A 20966-nucleotide genomic window follows, 5' to 3' on the forward strand; every position below is an offset into this window, starting at 1 on the left:
ACTTCCCCTTCTTAAGGACAAGGGCTGCCTTCTTTCTTATTACTATTACCTGCATTTTACAGATGAGGAAACAAAGGAACCACAATATCCAGTGACTTGCTCAAGGTCAGGTAGTTAGCAATGGTGGTGCTTAGATTTGAATTCATTCCAGGATCTGCTTTCTAACCCCCTACTGCCTTATCTTGGCCTGGGCTCCCAGGGGAGCAAAGACCAAGACCAAGGCTGATTTGAGATCTAGGGGGCAGGACTGCAGGACAGGGGGGCTGAAACAGGAAAGGAGGGAAGACCAATAGAGCTGGCCTGGTACTCAACTCCACCAGGCCCTCAGAGTCTCCAAATAGTGGCCTGGAGAAATGAAAGGAGGGAGCATTCACGCATTGTCTCCAGTCATCACTGCTCCTGGGTTAACCATGAACTCTCTGCACTTCTGGTTGTGCACACTCAGCTCAGAGGCAGTTCCCTCTGGCATCCTGCCAGACTCCAGCAGCCCCGGGCCACCGAAGGTACTTTCCCACTGAACCTGTGAACACCTGGCCGCAGCCGGCATGGGCCTGGTGGCCGCAGCAGCAGGACGGGAGGGAGTTAGAGGGGCCATGGTGACTGCAGAGTGGGGTATGAGAGGCATGCACCACTTCCGCAAAACGAAGGTGAAAAGTACTGCAACCCGGAGGCTTCTCTGAATTTCACCTTGATGTAAAGATGGATGATTTCTTTACGTTTATTTTGGGAGCAGGCCAGTATAGGAGGGAGTATTAAGAATTCTTGCCTCACTGTCCTCTTAAAGAGTTCTATGGAAAGGCTTGGGCTTACCTGCATTTTGAAATGTGAAGTATGTGATCCTGGGAGAAGAGACAGTCTCTGAGGCTGACTTTCTTCTCAACTCACAGAAAGTTACATGCATAAGAAACTATGACTTGGAATTGTAACTTCCACCACACAGCAGAATGTCCTAAAAATAACACGCAGTAGTTGCAAGCTTTCCCGAGTCTTCTTAGCATCAGGCTTTGTGTTGGGAGAAATGGTCAACCTTTAAATGGACAGGTACCGCTTGTCTACATTGGTCTGTGCACCTTCCCCTGTGGTACCTTCTTCTAAATCAGTGGTTCTCAACCTTCCTAATGCCACGACCCTTTAATACAGTTCCTCATGTTGTGGTGACCCCCAACCATAAAATTATTTTCGTTGCTACTTCATAACTAATTTTGCTATTGTTATGAATTGTAAATATCTGATATGCAGGATGTATTTTCATTGTTACAACTTGAATTAAAGCATAGTGATTAATCCCAAAAATATGTAATTATATATGTGTTTTCCAATGGTCTTAGGCGACCCCTGTGAAAGGGTCGTTCGACCCCCAAAGGGGTCGCGACCCACAGGTTGAGAACCGCTGTTCTAAGTCAAAGGGCCCATTCGGGACTGGAGGGGAAAAATGAATAGTCTAAAGCTGTAAAAGTTGCATGTTATCCAGAGAGGAACGTTATCTAACTTCTGGCTGGCAGTAAAATGTCACGCTGACAGCATGGTCATTTAGATCATTAAGCAAGCCACTTGGGCTGACCTGAGGTAATGAAGTTCAGTGTGAAAGGCGGTAACACAAAGACCGGAGCACAAATCTTCCCCGAGCCCATTCCAGGTGCCAGCGCTCGGGCAAACAAAGTTCTCTTATGTCTCAATTTCTTATAAAATGCTATCACTTCTTTATTATTTTAGTAACGAGATAATACAGAAATTAATTTGTCTCTTGCTGAGTTCACAACTGATATTTTAAAAGGTAAGAATAACTATATATTTTGCCCAATTTATACTATTGCAATAGTCTACTAATGTAATATTGAGTGAATGTAAGAAATGTCATGAGAAAATTGTGGGTCAGAAAGAAATAAGGTGAAAAGTGACTCTTATGATTCTGATGTCTTTTAGAATCCATGTGTCTACACTCAAGCAGAAACAAACCTGGGCAAGAATGCTACTCCAGAGTAAGTATAAATATGTATATAAATATATAAGAAAGAGCAAATAATCGGGGTTCAGTTTTGCCAATTTTATTGAACCAATAAAATTCCTACTAATAACAATGAAATAAATTTTTGCAAGTATAAATGTGATACAGTTTAACAAAACCCATTGTTCTGTACCTATAAATAGATTTTCAAAATGTCATAAAAAGTGCAGTTATGAATTGTTAACATGTTAATACACAGTTCCTTTATTTCAAATGTGTTTGTCTTGACTCACTAACAGTTCCTTCTGCATCTGTTCAAATAATATTACCCATCCCTCCAAAAAAAAAAAGGCATTTAAAGCACTAGAATATTACACATACACTGATCCATTCAGGTCAGCTTTAGTCAGAGTTGTAAAATCAGCAACATAAGAAAAATAAAACCTAGTTATACATACAAAAAGCTTTCATGGGTTCTATAATCTCCTTAACTGCTGACTCATGTGGAGGGTATAACAGTGGAGAAGGTTTATATGGGTAACTACCTCAGACTACATCTACAGCAGGGTCTGGTTCACCAGAACACGTTTAAAGTGGCTGTTTATCAAGTTTGCTATTTTTGGAATTGAAACTATAAATATAAGACTGTCATTTGACAATGCAAATTGTGTAAATCCTAAATTTCATCAATGATCTATTTGATAAAAGCTTATTCTAATGGAAAACCTTATATAGTAAGAGACTGATATATATATAGCAGTCTTAAGATCATCTGCCTCACAATAGTCCAAAGTCACGTGCTTCGTAAAAAAACATTACAGTAACAAAGCACAGGACTACAAAGGCAAAACATCACAGCTTCTGATTACATTGAATAAAAAGTACCAAGGAACGCAAAAGATAATTCTGTATTAATACTGATGAATTAAAGAACTATAATAGACATTTCACAGCATGCTACATATATCGCTCACAACTTAAGGATAAAATGAAGTCTAAATTTGAAAGTCAAGAAGTTGGCAATCTGATTTCATGTGCAATTCAGCTACAAAGTCTTAATATATACATTCATCTTGTAGCTGCCCTGCAAAATCAGGATTTTAAAAAAAAGATTTCAAGTTCAAATCCTATTTCATAAGCTAAAGGATACATCCAGTTCTTCCATGACCAGAAAAGGTATTTTCAGGTTTGAAGGAGCTAATCCAAGTAGCAAGGCCATGTTCCATGTCGACCTGACAGGGTCCTTTTTGACCTTGCTCAGACTGTGCCTGTGATGTCACTGTTCTTGTAGCACAAAGATGCCACACTGGCTGTGGTTTGCCTTTTCTGTCTCTCCTGTCTTAGGTTGAGAAGAGTAAATGTGAAGAGGAAGAGGGAGGGAAAAATTGTATTTTCTTTCCAGGGAAGATATATCAATGCAAAGGAAATATCTGCATTAGATAGAGTTTGGATAATGTTCCTTGAGGAACAAGGGTACCATTTAACTCTTGCATTTTATTTTAGAGAAGCAGTAAAATTCAGACAGGAGAAAACAGCCTCCCTATTACAAATTGATATGTTTCCTTTAGCCTACATTTTGATCCTTCCATATCAGACTTAGAAGCCAGTTGGAAAATTTGTGAAGACTGATTAAGAAAGAGATGTACAATCCATTTCATTCGGTGTCATGATGGATACATCTAGCTAACCAGGATTCATACATTCGCTTTTAAGAGGTTAAATTGAGGGGTGGAAGAGAAGAGACTGTTTTTGCAAATTTATATACCAAGAGTTTTATTTGTCACATTTAAGCTTACTAATATTTGATACTGTCCTATGAGCTATAAAATGGGGTGTTTGTTCTAAAGGCTATTTTATAGTATGCATTTCATTTTCCCAGAAATTTCCACAAGCACTGCAAAGAATCAGATAGTCTTCCTTCCCCCCACTTCTCATCTCCTTTTTTCAATTCTATACTTCATGGTGGTGCAGCCATGATGAATTTAAAGCTGGAACAAATACTTCATGACATACGATTTAATAAAAACCATTCCTTAAGTCTCCATTACTGTCTCATTCCTTAGCTAGGCATTGATTCATTCCTGGGCCCTTAAAGGCATTGACTAGACTCTGCTGTCAGGTTGGGTTGCTCATGAATGGGAGTGGACAGCATCCAGATGCCACCATTGATCTTAATAATCGATACTTTCAAACAGGTGGTTCGTTCGTCCCCAGGCCAGACAACCATCGATAGACAAACCCACCCCATGTTAGAAACCTGACAAGTTTTCCTCTGTGATGACACGAGTACACACTGGCGGGAGAGGAAGAACTGTTGCGTCTTCCTCCTCTGCATTTCCTGCTCCTCACAGATACTGTCTGGATGTACCGAAGTGCAGCCAGAAAATACAGATGACAAAGGCAATGCATTCCCTCTCCATCCCAGAGGACGTCCCTCCCAAGAGAACAACAGGGTCGGCATGGGGGTGAGAAGCTTAGTCTAACCCAGGAAAGCTTCATCAAACCCTCATGCAGCCTAGTTTGTGGCATTTTAAACATATTATGATCAAGTGGGCTTCCGGGATCCAACAGGACCACCTAGCCATCTTTTATCAGATATCCTCTTGCCAGACATGTGTTCCAAGGCTCAGGTACCACCAAATAAAACCAGTGATCTGAAACACCGCCCATCTGTATGCCAGAAACCCCGTTTCACAGAAGGGGTACAGATCCGTCTGGACTCCTGGGGAACTTTAACTTCACATTCAAATAACTTGGACTAATACCAGTATTAACTACCTAATACAGATCCAGGGTAGAATGGCAATTCAATCACTTTAAAGTCCTGTTAAGTGCTAAATTCTGCATGGTAGAAATAGTTCACTTTCTGTATCATGTATAAATATAAAGATTCCTACTTTGTTAGAAGGCAAAAATCTGCTATGATTTATTTAAACTATGGAAGTAGTATTACTGAACAACAGAGAGTGAATCCATGAAAAGGTTGGATACTCTGAATTTACAGGCTCTTTGGGGATGAGGTAGAGGAGAGCAAGACATTTTGGCAGCTGGGAAAGGTGGAACAGTCTGGGATGGACAGGATTACACTTGGTGCTGCGTAATATCTGGTAGGGCATCTGGGGCAAGGATTAGCCAAAATATAGCTGGATGGCTGTGGAATTTAGAAGGAGTTGGGACAATGGAGAAAAAAATGACTCCGTAAAGTAAATGCTGGTGACTATCAGCAGGTGGCTGGTGATGTTTGGTTTGTAGTGTGACAAGGCATTCAGATCAAGATGGGCTGAGGGAAGGGGAGGAGAGGGAGCGGGTAGAGGTTGAGGCACTTGGAGGAAGAGAAAGCAGGCGGGAAGGGTGGATGGAATGCAGGCAGGAGCTCCCACGATGGGAAATGTCCTTTATAATAAGTGTATGATGCTGAGGACAGCCACTGTCTCGGAATTATGTTCCATGTGTTCTTTGAAAACCTTTTCCTTCCTCACCAGGCTCTGCCTTGACATATACCTCTACCTCTGATGATCCATTTCATCCCTGCTGTTTTTGTTCTAGGTCTCACCTGAGCAGACACTGCTAACTAAGCCACATTAGCATGAAAATAAGCTCCACATACAGGGGGCATGTAAGTTCTGTTGACTGAGATGAATACATTCATGTTACAGTACTGCTTCGAGGAAAGACTACTTATTTTGATTCTCAGTCTCCAGAGGGATATTATAGGGAAACACAGTTTATGATGACATCCACCTAGAATAGGCTCTGATTGTACAGATTAGCTAACTTAAAACTTGATCTGAACAGTATAACCATATGTGTTTCCATTTGCTGTTCAATTATCCTAAGAACATTTCATATACTATTTATATAACATTATGGTTGCATAAGTTTATTCTGTGTAAGACCATCTATTTGCATAAAAAGAAAAAGTCCTATTAGATAAAGAGTTTAAGGTCTTGCTTTCTGGAGGAATAAATCAGAATTGTCTTTAAACACAACATAAAACAACACAAAAACCTCTTTCTACTAGTACAGTGCAGATCATTTTTATAATATGCACTGAAACTTATTTATTTCTCCCTGATGAATTTCCTTAGAGTTTAAAAGAATGTTACCGTCATATATGCATGCACTCTGTACTACAGTGGAGAACTATTTTTAAGCACAGATCTTTGTTTGTTGATTAATTTTGTTTTGCTGTGGCATAAAAATCTAAGTTTTTGGATTAAAAAAAACTCTGTAAGGTGGAAAAGGAAAAACAGTTCTGAAATAATGTTAGTTAGCTTTTAGAAGCACTGAAAAATTTTAGGAGACTGTAACACAATTAAAATAGGGGTTCTGGTTCAAATAGAATTTTGATATAAAGCTTACATTGAGTTTTCTGTTCTAAAACAGCCCTGTGAAGCTTGGCTATTATTTGGGTTTGAAGCCATGATTAAAGGCCAAGGCCATGCCCCAGATTCCACACTGGCCATCTTTTATTTTAAAAGTACCCCAAATGAGACAAAGATCCTTCCCAGACTAAGACAATATACTTAGTTCAAAAAGGTGAGGAAGGTAAAAGCCTCTTTTCCTCTACATATTATGAGTCTGGCCGAGAAGGCCTAATCTCAAGAATCCCATGAGGCCACTGCTGTGGTCAAGGGATCGGGCTAAAGGACAGATTCACTTTCAGATGGCAGAGTATTTAGATATTTCTTAAGGGGATCTGAGAAAGGAAGAATTGCAACGGAAGCTGGAAAACTTGAAATTCAAAGTAAATCGACATTGATCAAGCGTTTACATCAGTGGGTGACTAAACTAACTTTAACATAATAAGCTACGAAGGTAGAGAATTCACATTCGCATGTGCTTTTTTTTCCACGTACACTTGTACATTTAAAGTTTGGCACGATGTGAGCCCATGGGATAGGTTAGAGTCTCGTATAACCACATCACTTCACCAATTGAACCAGATAGCTCTTTTAAAAATATCACATTTTAATATAAAAAGCTATACTATAAATTACTACATAGTAAATTCAATACTCTGAAAAAATACCACCCTGGAAAACCGCATCGGAATTTCAAGTCTGCATTAGATAAAGTCCACAGCAAGCTCGCTGTAAAATGGTATCCACAACCTGGAATGCTGCGCATGCATCTGAGTAGGTGCTTAATCAGGCACCTCCAGAGGTCACCTTCTCTAGGCTGGTTCACTGAGGTTCATAAATAGATGGTTTTGTTTCTGTTTATAGTTCCAAGCCAACTTATTTTCCTGATTACTGACGAGATGGATCAATGCTGAGGAAAGAAACCTTGCTAGGAAAGAGATCTAGGAAAGGCACTAAATTTCCGTAACCCAAACTCCAACTACTTACATTTCTGAGGGGAAAAAAGCAAAAAACAAAAATGAAGTGGCCATTTTAGTTACTTAAGCCTTGTTTCCTCTTTTGGTCTAAAGCTCATATGGTGTTCTCTGAGAATTTCTCTTCCTTTTCAATATATAACAATCATCTTCCTCCTGTAATAGAGGTCCCCTGCACAAACATAGGGCTATTTATTAACTGAAGGACTCCTATTAAAAAAACAAATGTCAAGAATAAAAGAGATCCTCAACTTGAAAGTTTTCTAAAGTTTGGAAAGTTAAATGGACATTAATGTTGTCGTCTAGGCTTTGCCATTCTCCTATATACTTTTAAAATACATATCTATATAATGTGATATTGAATAAAGCCAATATATGGTATATCAATAAACAAAACAGAAGAAACCTGGCACAAGTTCTTTGAGTAATCTCTTTAAATAAACCACCCTCGTCTTTAAAAAATTCGTTATTTTTTCCTCACATGGAAGTTTTCAAAGAAGATCCTGGAATCCAAAAATGCAGAACTGCCTTATGTTACTGGGCTCACAGTCATCTTTCTATTTTCTCATCTGGAACAAAATCTAAAAGAAAGCAACCTACTGCATTGTACCAGAAAAGGATGATAAATGGAAGGGGGGGGATTATTAAACAAAACACTAGCCCACTATTCTTTCATGAGAGGGGGAAAAAAGTAAGTCCTATATAACAAATAAGTCTAAAATGAAATCTTTGTGGGAAATCTAACAAAAATTTTAACTATTTACTATTATTTACTAGGAAAAAATTGATCTGCTTTTAAAAATTAGCATGTTGGTGTACAATTCAAGTCACCATTAATTAACCACAAAGTGTTTAAGCCGTGCAGTTGTGTCCCACCGGATGGCTGTAAGCATCTCTTTAGGCACTTCGCTGGTTCATTAACGTAACACAAATTAAAGCTATAAACACATAATGTTGTGCTCTGTGAAGATAGTCTAATCAAGCAACATAAACCAATGCAATAATGTGACTTTTTGGATGCTTATATTCCTCCAAGACTTGTTCATTATTTTTAAACTCGTCGTCCAAAGAGATTTTTCTGGGGAAGGGGGTGCTTTGGCTTTATGAAAGGAACACTGTCAACCCCAGTAAGGGGAAAGCCTTGTGCAATAAAGAAATCTGAACCAAATTTCTTTATGGCTCTGTCTTAAAGGACACTTCTGCAGTGACATAACAGGGGGGAAGTTTAGTATGTTTCTTTAACATATTGCACTCTTTCTGTTGTTGTTGTTGTTCATTCACATTAATGCATAGAAACACAATTTTTACCTTTGAATAATAAACCGTTTAACCTATTATAAGAAAAATCATGGAAAATAAGTTCTAAAAACCTAACAGGAAAAAAATATAGGTATAGTAACCTTCTTCTGTGTACTGCAATATAGCAAACACTATGAGAAAAGAAAAATGTGCAAACAAAATTTTTGGTCAGCCTAGTGTGGGTACAAGATTACATGTGCCAACTAAATGAACTATAAGCAGCACTGTGAGCACTGATAACTGAAGATGACGGAGGATTACTGTCAGTGATAGGAAGGATTGTGTATAATTCCACCTTTAATATACACATCTGATATGGAAAACTGAAACTTCTGTTTCAGAAGAGAAAGGAAATAGCTGAATTTGGCATTTCAGTAGCATGCTATAGAATTCATCATGATTAATTTCACATTAAATTATGGACAATGGCTGTATCACATTTCACGTTATCGCCAATAGCAGTAAAAAAACAAAAACAAACAAAAAAACCAAACAGTGCCTGACAATAATCTCCTGGGGACACGGGGCTGTGTCCTGTGAGCAGCTTAGTTCAACGGCGCATGCTTTTCCTCCGCCAGATTTAGGACACACCATGAAAAGTGGAGTGGCCAGAGGAGGTTATTCTTTGCTGAATTCCAATATCTGAATAAACAATTGCTTGAGCAGATTGTAAGCGCTTTTCCTTATTTAACGACAACAAAAAAAGGTGGGGAGAGAAATACACATACACACAAACCCCAAAGCGCTGAAGTTAAGCATTAACAAACCAGGTTCATGATTTATGATCAGTTTCCAAAACTCCAACTATAAACAATGCAAAGTAGTGCTCCTCAGTATTATTTTCGCAATTGTTAGTAATGTTAAGCATCAAGAAAAAGAAAACACATCATTGCACATTACAGCCGCCCCCAAAAACGGCTAAACTTTGACACAGAGAATTGAATAACTTTTGATGCTACATCACAAACAGCTTCTGATGTATATATCTTATGTGAAAAGGTCTTTACACACATCTGACATTTTCCCTGGGTGAGGCTTCAGGTCAAATGCCGAGTTATGGCACGAAGAGCATACAGAAGTTCAGCTTGCATCCGTGCTTCCATTAACAGTAAATTGACGTGAACCTGGAAATGAAAATGTTATCAATTCAATGACAATTATAAACAACTGATAAACTTTAAACTTTTTTCATAGAGCAGGCATTCACAAAGGTTTTCTTGTGTATAAAGACTCATATACAAACATACAGGCCTGGGCATTGCTATACATGCACATGATGTGAAACTCACAAGAAAACTGTTTATAAAAAATGGCTCTTGTGCCCGGCTGGTGTCACTTAGTGGATTGAGTACAATCCTATCCACCAAGAGGTCACCAGCTTGATTTCCGGTCAGGGCACATGCCCAGGTTGCGGGCTGGATCCCCAGTAGAGGGCGTGCAGGGGGCAGCCAATCAATGATTCTCTCTCATCATTGATGTTTTTTTCTCTCTCTCCCTCTCCCTTCCTCAGGGATCAAGCTCCCAACCTGGATATGTGCCCTTGACTGGAATCGAACCTGGGACTCTTCAGTCTGCAGGCCATCGCGCTATCCACTGAGCAAACAGACTAAGGCTAAAAATATATTTTAAAAAATGTTGGCTAGATTATGCCACTTCCATTTCTATAATGGCACTAATTTATTAATATTTTCATAATCATTACTTCTTATATTGAACATCTATCTATGGTATAATGTTTAGTCATGAAACACACCTTTTCTGAGTGTTTGAACTGACGCCAGTAACTATCATACATGCGCTTGGTAGTTCTCTCAGGATAGCAGGTCACTGTCTTAATGTAAACCTTCAGGCTTCGTTCAAGTAATTGATTAACTTCTCCGTAATCATAGTCATCATACCTATGAGTAATGACAACAGCTTTATAATGACAAAATCACAATTTCTGATTTCTAAAGCTGTAATAGAGACATTTATTGTCCAGTAATTTAAATACCAAAAGCTCATTAATTAAATTCATCTAAAAATATTTATTGAGTGCCCATTATGTGCCATGTGCTTTCCATGTACTCTTCTAGGCACTGGTGATACGCAAATGAACAAAATAGACAAAAACCCACAGTCTTGTAGAATTTAAATTCTATTGGAGCAAAAAAAAAAATTAAAAAGATAAACATAGTATGTCAGACGGTGAGAACTGCTATGGAGATAAAGTGAAACTGGGGGCTAGGAGAGGAACTGTGGTTTTAGATAGGAAGGCCTCTCTGAGAGGTCAACATCTGAGCAAAGACCAGGAGCAAGTATAAAGCCCTAAGTAGGAGTCAAGTGTTTCAAGGAAGAAGGAGTAACGACTCAAATAAGATAATAACTGGAAACTGACCACCAAAGTAGCATGTACAGAGGTCACTGGCAACCTCAATTAGAGAGTGGTTTCAAGAGAGAATGAGAGTTAAGAAAATGGTGATAGTAAATATACTACCAAAGAGATTTGCTGTGCACAGGAGCAGAAAAATGAGGCAATAGTCAGAGGGAAAAGCATGATGAAGAAAAAGAATCTGTTCAGCCCAGCCAATGTGGTTCAGTGGTTGAGCGTAGACCCAGGAACCAAGAAGTTTCTGGTTCAATTCCCCATCAGAGCACATGCCTAGTTTGCAAGCTTGATCCTCGGTAGGGGGTGTGCAGAAGGCAGCAGATCAATGCTGTTCCTCTCTCATCCAAGTTTCTATCTCTATCCCTCTCCCTTCATTTCTCTCTAAAAATCAATAAAATCATATTTTAAAAAAGAATCTGTTTACAGATGAGAGAAATGCATGTTTATATACAGATGGGAAAGACCCAATAGCGAGAGTAAAGGTGATCACGCAGGAGAGGGGAGATTGCTAGAATAAAGATCTTTAGAAGAAGAGAGGAGATGGGACTTTGTGCCCAAGGGCATAGGAGCATAGATAGTTCATCCACAATAAGAGGAGCCAGAAGAAGTAGGCACAGAAGCAGACAGGAGGGTAAATGCAGTGGGGTTTGTAGAATTTCTGGTCTATATTTTCAGTTAATATTTAACCCAAACACAATGCTTAAAAAATAGTATCTCAAGAATTTTATATAAGCTTTATTTAGTAGCATCTCACAGATAAAGTCACCATAACATTTGTTATTTATTGTCACGAATAAACATTTATCACAACTGAATTAAATTCTGTTGCTGTTTATTTTTCTTAATTAGGTAGGTATAATATCTGTTTTAAAATGTAATGATTCTGTGATAACTTATTGTCTAGGATGGTAAGTGGGTAAATAGCAATTACTATTTATCATCATAATAGTGTCTTCTAGGTAGAATGTTGATTTTTCAGAAAAAATTTTTTTTACATTAAAATTATAGAAACTACTTCACTTAAACTCTAATTCCACTTCACAGAGACTTTCTGATACTATATCTGAAAAAACATAGTACAGAGTCAAACTGAATGCATCCACATCTGGGGATTTCTTTTTCTACAGATCTATCTCCATAAAGGCTCAAAAAACAGCTCAAAGGGGCACATTAAAAAAAAAAAAAGCTTTCCTGATTACACCATGATTAGACTATTCAATCTCATTTATTCACTGTCCTCTCAATGCTAATCTTTAAAAAATTTAGAGGCTATTAATTTACATTGACTGACAGTTTTCTTTCAGTGTTTTTATGTGAACTTATGCAAGCTTTATGAGAGAAGAATCTATTCTAGTTTTACTTATAACCTAATTATCATTCATTCAAGCTAACTAACTAACTAACCAACCAACCAGCATTTATTAAAGTGATCTAAAGGAATACAATATATGGTTTTAACTGCTATTTCTTCCAGGAAGGATTCTCAAACTGAGTCTGATTTTATCCTATCTCCAATGATTCCTGGTATTTTCTTCCCTCGTTAGTAAATTGTTACTACTGTATTACATATGCATATTAATATTCACAACAGTTAACCATAGAAAAATGCTTTTCTATAAAATGGAATTAATTTTCCAAAATCAGAAGTCCACATGTAACATTTTCTCCGCAAAATACATACTCCTAAACAGGACAGGAGTAAGGCTAGTGTCAGAATTTTCTTTTAGAAATGTGTAAACCCGTCTCCACAACGAGCATACCTGATTCCAAACATACAGTGGACATAGTTAAATAAAGCTCTGCGCAGCATGGTTGTGTCGACATCTTCATGGGTGGCCATAGTGTTATAGGTGAGACTGTAGACCATGCGAAACTTTTCATCAAGAAGATGTCCAATGTCAGAATAAAGTCTGTTCACCAGGGAGAACCCATGGTTTTCCCAGGTATAGTCCTAAAAGAGTAAAATGTATACACTTACAAAATGGGCATTCTTCATCTAAGTAAACTCTAGGTCAGTGGTTCCCAAACTTATTTGGCCTACCGCCCCCTTTCCAGAAAAAATATTACTCAGCGCCCCCTGGAAATTAATTTTTTAAAAATTTTAATAGCAATTAAACAGAAAGATATATGCCCCCAAATGCGCCTGTGGCCATCACTGCCCCCCTGGATCGCTGCAGCGCCCACCAGGGGGCGGTAGCGCCCACTTTGGGAATCACTGCTGTAGGTTTTTATTAACTATAACTACTTCAGCAAGTAAATGAAGATATTCAAATTTATTTCTAAGTTTGTAGCTTTGCTAAAAAGCCTTCACATCAGTTTGTAGATTGGAGTGCCATGCTATTTCCTCAGTGGGGTTCAGGGTGTAGCATGTTGGTGATAAACTGGCTACTTCCTGTGGTCAAATGCTATGCAAACTACGCCCTTATCTGAAAGAACCCCAGAAGATCTTGGACTATTCCTATGTAACCAAACCTATTCAATGACATGGACAATTAGCAGATCATCTGAAATAGGCACAATGGAGTTTGTCTTAATTCAAATTTGCACCCACTTTAGGAGTCACATCATTATTGTGACTGTTTTTTCTAGGGGTGGGGAGGGGATAACTCTGAAGCCATTAGCTACCGATTTAGGATCATATTACAAAATGTCTTTTTATTATAAATGTGATATAATACATCACTGGGTTTCTTCTCTGCTATGCCCCTCCCCCCAAAATGGCATGAATATTATACAACTACAATGTAATAATGCAGTAATTGAAGAAAACCTTTCCCTTTTGCCTTCTTAGCTGGGAAAATCCTATGTAATAAAAGAGTAATATGTAAATTAACTATCATGCCACAACAAAGATGGCGACACTCATAGTGGCCAGGGTGGGACGCTGGCCATGTCGCCCCGGCAATGCAAGCCCAGCGTCCACGCCCTGGCCGCGCAGAGGGAAAGGAGGGGCCTCCGGCCAGAGGCCGGGGCGAGGGACGCTGGCGTCATTACAGGCCGGGCTGAGGGACCCCCCCATTCATGAATTTCATGCACCGGGCCTCTTGTGTTGAAATAATAATCTACCTATTAAGACATCAAATTAAACTAGGCAGAAGACAAGATTAAATAAAATGATTTACAGACTCTATCAAAATGACCTGTTAATTTCTTTAGAAGTCAAATTATTTACATTTCAACATGTCACAGTTAAAAATAACAGTATTTATTCTCTATTTTATCTGAAATACAGATATCTCATACCTGAGCTCGGAATGTTGGCAAATGCTCTTCTCCTCGTCTAGCAAAGTCTTCATACCCAAAACCGGGGTCTTCAATATATCGGGAGACATCACATGTTATAATCATGTCATCCTCAAAATCTAAGAACAATAACAATCTAGTGTTAGGGAAACCACTTAGTTAGAACAATGAAACCCCTCCATTTTCCTCCACGTTTTAGCTTCTCCATGGATTTCCAAAGTGACAATACTGACTACCTGGCTTAAATTCAAATAAAATATCTACTACTGAAGTTTCGAATACAATTTCATTACCAAATCTTGGCCATCTTAGCATTTAACTATAGTTATTACTCAGTCAAAAAATTGATGAAATTAAAATACCTAAATAGTAGTAGTACATTTAGACAAGGAAGATAGCCAGGCCTCTGGTTAAAATGCTTAAACTTTTGTTCTTTCTGGGGATGAAGTGGGATGTGGGGAAAGAGAAGAGGTGAAGGTAAAGAGCACTTTAAGTGAGCGGAATGTTAAGAGAGATTTTATTAAAATTAGATAGATGGTGTTTCATCTGGATTCACAGGGAAAATGAGTTCATTTTTAGTTTACCAAGAGGCATAATAAAGAGAAGGACTGGGAACAGCGAGGAAAGTGGACTTTCAGGAGTCACTATTATTCTTAGTTGATCTGCTGTCAGTTAAACAGGAGGGTTCTGTTTGGGAAAATTCATTGAGTTCTACACCTAAGATATTGTGCTTTTCTGTGCACATGAAAAGAAAAGGTATACAACATATGGAGTAAACAATATGCTAATGAGACTGTGAATGGAATACTATCAAAGTGGCATTAAGGAAGATAGGAAGACTACAATAATTTCTGCATTCTTGATAATATTAAAAATTCACCACTGAGAAATTGTAAAAACCCAATGCATGTTAATTTAATTTAAAGATAATTATCTTTTAACTAACTTTTTTAGGTTAATCTTTATAATCATTTTTCCCTGATTTCAACCACTAAAAGGAAATGAACAACCTTTATTTACTACCTTCTGTTATAAAAAATAAACATATATTTTAAAAAATAAATGAAAAAACTAGCTCCTTCCACACAAAGAACAATATTTTCTTAGTATTTTAATTAATATTAAATACATTAAATATTTAATAAATAAATATATATTAAATAGTTAAAACAATTTTATGGCATAATAAAAACTAATGGACAGTGTTGATAGGCTTAAAAAATAAGTGCAATTATAGTAATTCATCTGAAGACCTGGTAAACTAGTAGTACCTTCATTATCTTTATTTAATCTTTGTTATTTCATGAAAAGCCTCACAATAAGTATTCTTTTCCAACAAGTTTTGACCTTCCTTGGGTCATTAGCAGGGACTAATTAGAGTGCTTGATAATAAGGCAAGAAAGATCAAGTGCCCAGACTACCCAACCTAGGAAATATTTTACTGAAATTCTTACCTAACTCCTTAATTACACCAATGAAGACTGGCATTGTTGAGTACTTACTCTATAGCAGATACTATGCTATGTACCTGTTATTTATTTTTTCTTTGTTTCATTAATAGTAAAAGAAATATCTACTTAAGACATAAGTAAACCAAGTGTAAGTTAGGAATACTATTGTTGGTACTGAGTGTCAGAAAGATATACAATGTAGGTTAGTTTAAGATGACATGGATAACTTGTAAACATTAAATCACTGAAATTGGTCTAAAGCTTCAAAGTGACTTTCAGCTCTAAAGAGAAATCTCAGGCTCCCCTGGACCACTCCTCAACCACTCTGCTGCCTCCTCCTCATGCTCCAGTTCTCTATTCCAGGTAAATAGAAATGCTTTATAAATGGCGTTTTCAATGCATTATCTCTTAACATTTACCAATGAGGTTAAGCTTGTCCATCCCATAATAATCAATAAAATAAAGCAAAAAAAAAATGCAATTGCTGAGGCCACAATGAAAGTTAGTTTTGTGGAGTGCAAAGTAAAATTAAACCAAGCACAGTAAGTGATAACTAAAGTCTGTAAAACAGTTTCTCTCTTGAAGTGATTTTCCCCTCACACTGTACAGCCTGGTGGTTTCAGTTGACAAAAATCAATACTGGAGTTGACTATTACTTAGCTGGTTCTTTTGACTTTAACGTTAGTTTTTGTCTTGCTCATATACATATTTGGACTGTCATATGACTTTTAAACATCTTTAAACAATGAAGAGTAACTAACCAAATAACATAAAAATGTATCATATGAATACTATCCATTCATTTATTTTTATATTAGGAGTCAATTGAGACCTGTTTTCTAGACAGTTTTATCTACAGGAAAAAAAATATACAAAGATCTCTCAAACCACATATATCTTTTTCCTAAATTTATCTTAAGATGTTAAAGTTTAAAAAAATTAAAATTAGTACTGTGATTAACAAATCTAAAGCTCTCACTTTAATCCTACCTAAATAAGTATTTCAAAGTCTGAACTGAAAACAAATAGTATTTTGAACTTTGTCTGCACTCTTCTGCCCCTAAGAACTATTAATAAAATACAGAAAACGTTATGCTATAATAACGAAACACCTTTCTAACTTGAAAAAAAAAACACCCAATAAAAGCTAGTTAACTGTTACCAAGCTACAGAATATCACCCCCATATAACACTTTAAATATTTATTTCCTTCAAAAGATTTGAAATCTATTGTTAGAATCTCCCCATAGAATCTGGAATGCTTTATCACACTGGTTAAACCAAGAAATTTTTTACTTTTTACTTTTTTTTAAACCAAGAAATTTTGCATAGGAAAAAATAAATTTCTATTTTAAAACTTTGCTAACTTTATAAAAATGACTCAATTAGCCAGTGTATGAAGTTATTTTTCTAACTTATCTTTGTGTGACCAGCACATTTAGTACTAGGACTGTTTAAGAGTAAATAATGAAATGATTTATTTCCTTGAATGATTTACAAATGATACAGCCTCTTCTGTTAAAATTAGAACACAATTTTTTGGCTAGGGTCTAAGACTTGCTAGTCAAAAATTCATTTTAGAAGGCAGTAGTCCTGCTCAAGTGTCCAGGAAGATAGAAACTGGGATCCAGGAAAGATTTTCAGTAGTAAAAAATAAAAACAAAAACCTATCTTTTAAACTCTAGTGATCTTAGAGAAGCTCTTAGAAAGTAATGTCTAAAAGCAAATAGATATTAGTAACTTTAATAAAAATGTTTACATTTAAAAATATTGGCTTACTTAGAAGGTTAACTCTAGGCTCATTATTACTATTATAATAATTATTTTTTTTATTGATTTGAAAGGGAGGAAGGAAGGATGGGGGTAGGGAGAAGGAGGAGGAGAAAGAGGGAGAGAGAGACACCGATGGGTTGACTCGCCACCTTTTGGTGTATGAGACTACGCTCCAACCAGCTGAGCCACCCAGCCAGGGCCCTAGGCTCATTATTGTTCGTTGTCCCATTTGTTCTACCTGGATGATTTTTATAATTATTTTGATTTTAACCCCTAATTATATGCTGAAAATTTCCAAAACTTTATCTTGAGCTAAAAGCCCTCTCCTGATCGTCACACTACTACTCCAAGTGTGTTTGCAGACTAGCATTAGTCCCACTTGGAGCTGTGACAGAAAGTGTGGCCTATCCCGTCCTAGCCCAGACTGACTGCGCTCCAGCCAGATTCCCCAGTGACTCACATGCACAGCAAAGCTTGAGAAGCACTGGGCAGACATCCCTGGACTGGATGTTGTATACACATAGGAACTCCAAATGTCCAAACTAAGGCAGCTTATCTGTTCCTTAAGGTTAGAAAGATCAATCACCATGATAAGACCCTGTCCACCTACCCAGCTCCTTGTCACATTACCTATCTCATGATTTATGTCCTAACAACACGGCCATTTGTTCCTGAAGCAAGCATCCTATTTCCTTACCATCGTGCCTTGGCTCAGGCGTGGATGCTGTTTACACCAACTCCCCTGTCCCCCAGCCACTGCCTGACATCCCTGCACTCAAGATCTAAGACTCAGCTTAGAGCCAAATGGTTGGAGAAAGTCATCCTCTGGGCACCCCTTCTGTCCACACTCCCCCCCCTACTAAGGCTGGGTTCAGGGTCCTCTTCTGAGCTCACAAACCTTCCGCATTCCACTCTACTTCCCTTTCCCACCAGCAATGACAGCTCCCTGGAAGCAGGAACCATGCCTCATGTAGGCTGAAAATCTATCTGCCACAGTGCTGAGAGCATATGGGGGACTCAGTAAATGTTTGTAGAGCGAATATTAAACAAATAACTAAAACACCAAGTTTCCTTTTTGGGGGGGATTTAATATTGATTAGAAGCTCTGAGAAACTAGTACTTAATATACTCAATTTTGAGGATAAAATCTTCATTTTAAAAAAAAGATCATCATGAGGAATGATAAAAGGAATTCTTATTTTTCCTGGTAAAATTTCCGAGAGCTACTGGTTGATGCTATGTTTAAAGTTAACAAATAAGTATGGCCAAATCAATTACTCTCAGAACTTATGAGACTGACTAGTCTTAAGACTAGTCATTTTGAAGCCCCCTTTTAAACCAAAATGGAACTCTATTTAAAAATAAATGTTATGTAGATGGATGACTTTGAAGGATTTAAGCTTTCTACTGAGTCTATGCTATTTTAATAACACTTACTACATGGTGTTTAATATCTTTTTTAGTCATAATTAAAAAGTTTCCCTCCTTTTTCAAAGTCTCTTAGAGTATTAGATAAAAACGTATGTTTAAGACTACAGCAAAGAAGCCTAGCTTTAAGTATGGAATAAATTCCTCCAAATTCAACCTAAGAAAATAACCCAAATAATATGTTTTTATAAACTCCAAAGATTTCTCCAAAGAAATGCAAATGCAAGTACAATGTAATTTTAAACTAACCTGGAAAAGCAGCAGTGTGAGAATAGTCCTCCTACACACTCTCCACCCACAAAAAAGGCAGAGATATTTTTAAAAAATTCTATCTATTGAAACAGGATTTCACTGATCATGAAAAAAAATTCACAAAAATAGGATGAATTAAATATTTCTATCTAATTTTATAAGCTACTGGTCTGCTTTGAATTACATTTTATCCAGGATAGAGTATGAAGTACAAAGTTGGGCGTTCCTCCCAACTGGATCTGAAATATATTCAGAGATGAACCAACATAATAGAGGAAGCAATAGTGTCAGGTATACCATCTATTAACGCAGAGGACGAGAAAGAAATAAAAGGAACGTGGTAGCACAATCATTTTTACAAATCCACATGGAAAACACTGAAGGTGGTCTGTCAGGGTTCCAAGAACAACTAAAAGATAGTGAAAAAAAGGCACCTGAATGAGGAAATGAATGAAAAGTATCTCCAGAGACAACGAAAAGACTTTCTTTTGTCTCCTTCTCAAAACGAGTGGTCATTTCTTCCTGAGATGTGTCTCCATCTTCCCTTTCTTCTTGAAGCCTTTTCATTCTTTCCATTAAGGCCTCCAGCTCACTTAGGGAACCTACAATCTGGAGACAGGTAAGATGATGGTGTTATTAATATTAGAAGTGGTTCCAGTAAACATCTCTACCTCCCACAGTCACCTTGTGGTGTACAGAGGCATCAGTACTATTATTAAGTTCCTGAGTGGGATTTCCACCAACTCCAAAGAAAATCATATCACAGCTTCAAACATTTTCAGTTATAAAATATACCCGTAGAAAGTTTAGAGATATATTTGATCTAGAATTCTAGCATTTGGTATATATTAAATCATATTATGGTTTATTTTTTAAAGTGAGGCTGCTTCAAATTTCTAATTTTTCTGTCATAAGATATATTTTCTATTGGTTGGTCCAGCATCTTATGGACCAAAGATAAACTGTTCTAGGATCTGCTGTTCAAAGGGTCTAACATTAAAAGCCTAGGATCACTGGAATGCAGCCTTGTTTTTTAGTCTTTATGATTTGTAATAATATCTATTTGCTGTAAAAGCCTCTTCAAGACAATTCAGAATTTCAGATACAGGATACATGTTTATAGTAAAAATTATGCTAAAATATGTCAAATATAAATATATTTGGATACATATGTCCTATTTAATCAGAGAATAAATTCTCTGTAGATATTTTTTAAATGTTTTTATTGATTTTTAGAGAGAAAGGAAGGGATAGGGATAGAGTTAGAAACATTGATGAGAGAGAAACAGCATCAATTGGCTGCCTCCTGCATGCCACCTACTGGGAATCGAGCCCACAACCCAGGCATATGTTCTGACTGGGAATTGAACCGGTGACCTCTTGGTTCATGGCAACACTCAACCACTGAGCAACACCAGCTGGGCCCTCTAGATATTTTTAATTTTAGAAATTACAAAGGTGCCCTAACCGGTTTGACTCAGTGGATAGAGCGTCAGCCTGCGGACTAAAGGGTCCCAAGTTCGAGTCCGGTCAAGGGCCTGTACCTTGGTTGCGGGCACATCCCCAGTAGGGAGTGTGCAGGAGGCAGCTGATCGATGTTTCTCTCTCATCGATGTTTCTAACTCTCTATCCCTCTCCCTTCCTCTCTGTAAAAAAAATCAATAAAATATATATTTTTTTTTAAAAAAAAAAAGGAAAGAAATTACAAAGGCAAAACAATAAGGAGAGGAGAAAACTGACCCCGAAGTTGTTGCCTGTAAGGGATGCATTCTCTATGTTGTTGTCATTAGCGAGGTCACAAACACAGAAATTGTTGACTGATATTAGCCTGAATCCATTGGAGATTTCTGGATCTCTCTCCGGATTGAT

The 20966-nt window shown here is 37.4% G+C and overlaps 1 protein-coding gene across 1 annotated transcript in view; it reads right to left on the reverse strand.

The window, feature by feature from the left end:
- Window positions 1–2029: 2029 nt before the first annotated feature.
- SESN3 (sestrin 3) overlaps window positions 2030–20966 on the reverse strand; it is a 61862-nt gene continuing 42925 nt past the window's right edge. The window contains exons 6-11 of the mRNA XM_014459171.2: window positions 20838–20963; window positions 19532–19706; window positions 14194–14312; window positions 12711–12901; window positions 10336–10480; window positions 2030–9706 (exon numbers count right to left, since the gene is read on the reverse strand). Coding sequence (XP_014314657.1) covers window positions 9620–9706; window positions 10336–10480; window positions 12711–12901; window positions 14194–14312; window positions 19532–19706; window positions 20838–20963 — 843 coding nt within the window. The 3' untranslated portion in view covers window positions 2030–9619. The remainder of the gene's footprint in view (window positions 9707–10335; window positions 10481–12710; window positions 12902–14193; window positions 14313–19531; window positions 19707–20837; window positions 20964–20966) is intronic.

This window comes from Myotis lucifugus, unplaced genomic scaffold (genome assembly GCF_000147115.1).
Source record: "Myotis lucifugus unplaced genomic scaffold, Myoluc2.0 scaffold_104, whole genome shotgun sequence".
In the NCBI taxonomy this organism is placed as follows: Eukaryota; Metazoa; Chordata; class Mammalia; order Chiroptera; family Vespertilionidae; genus Myotis; species Myotis lucifugus.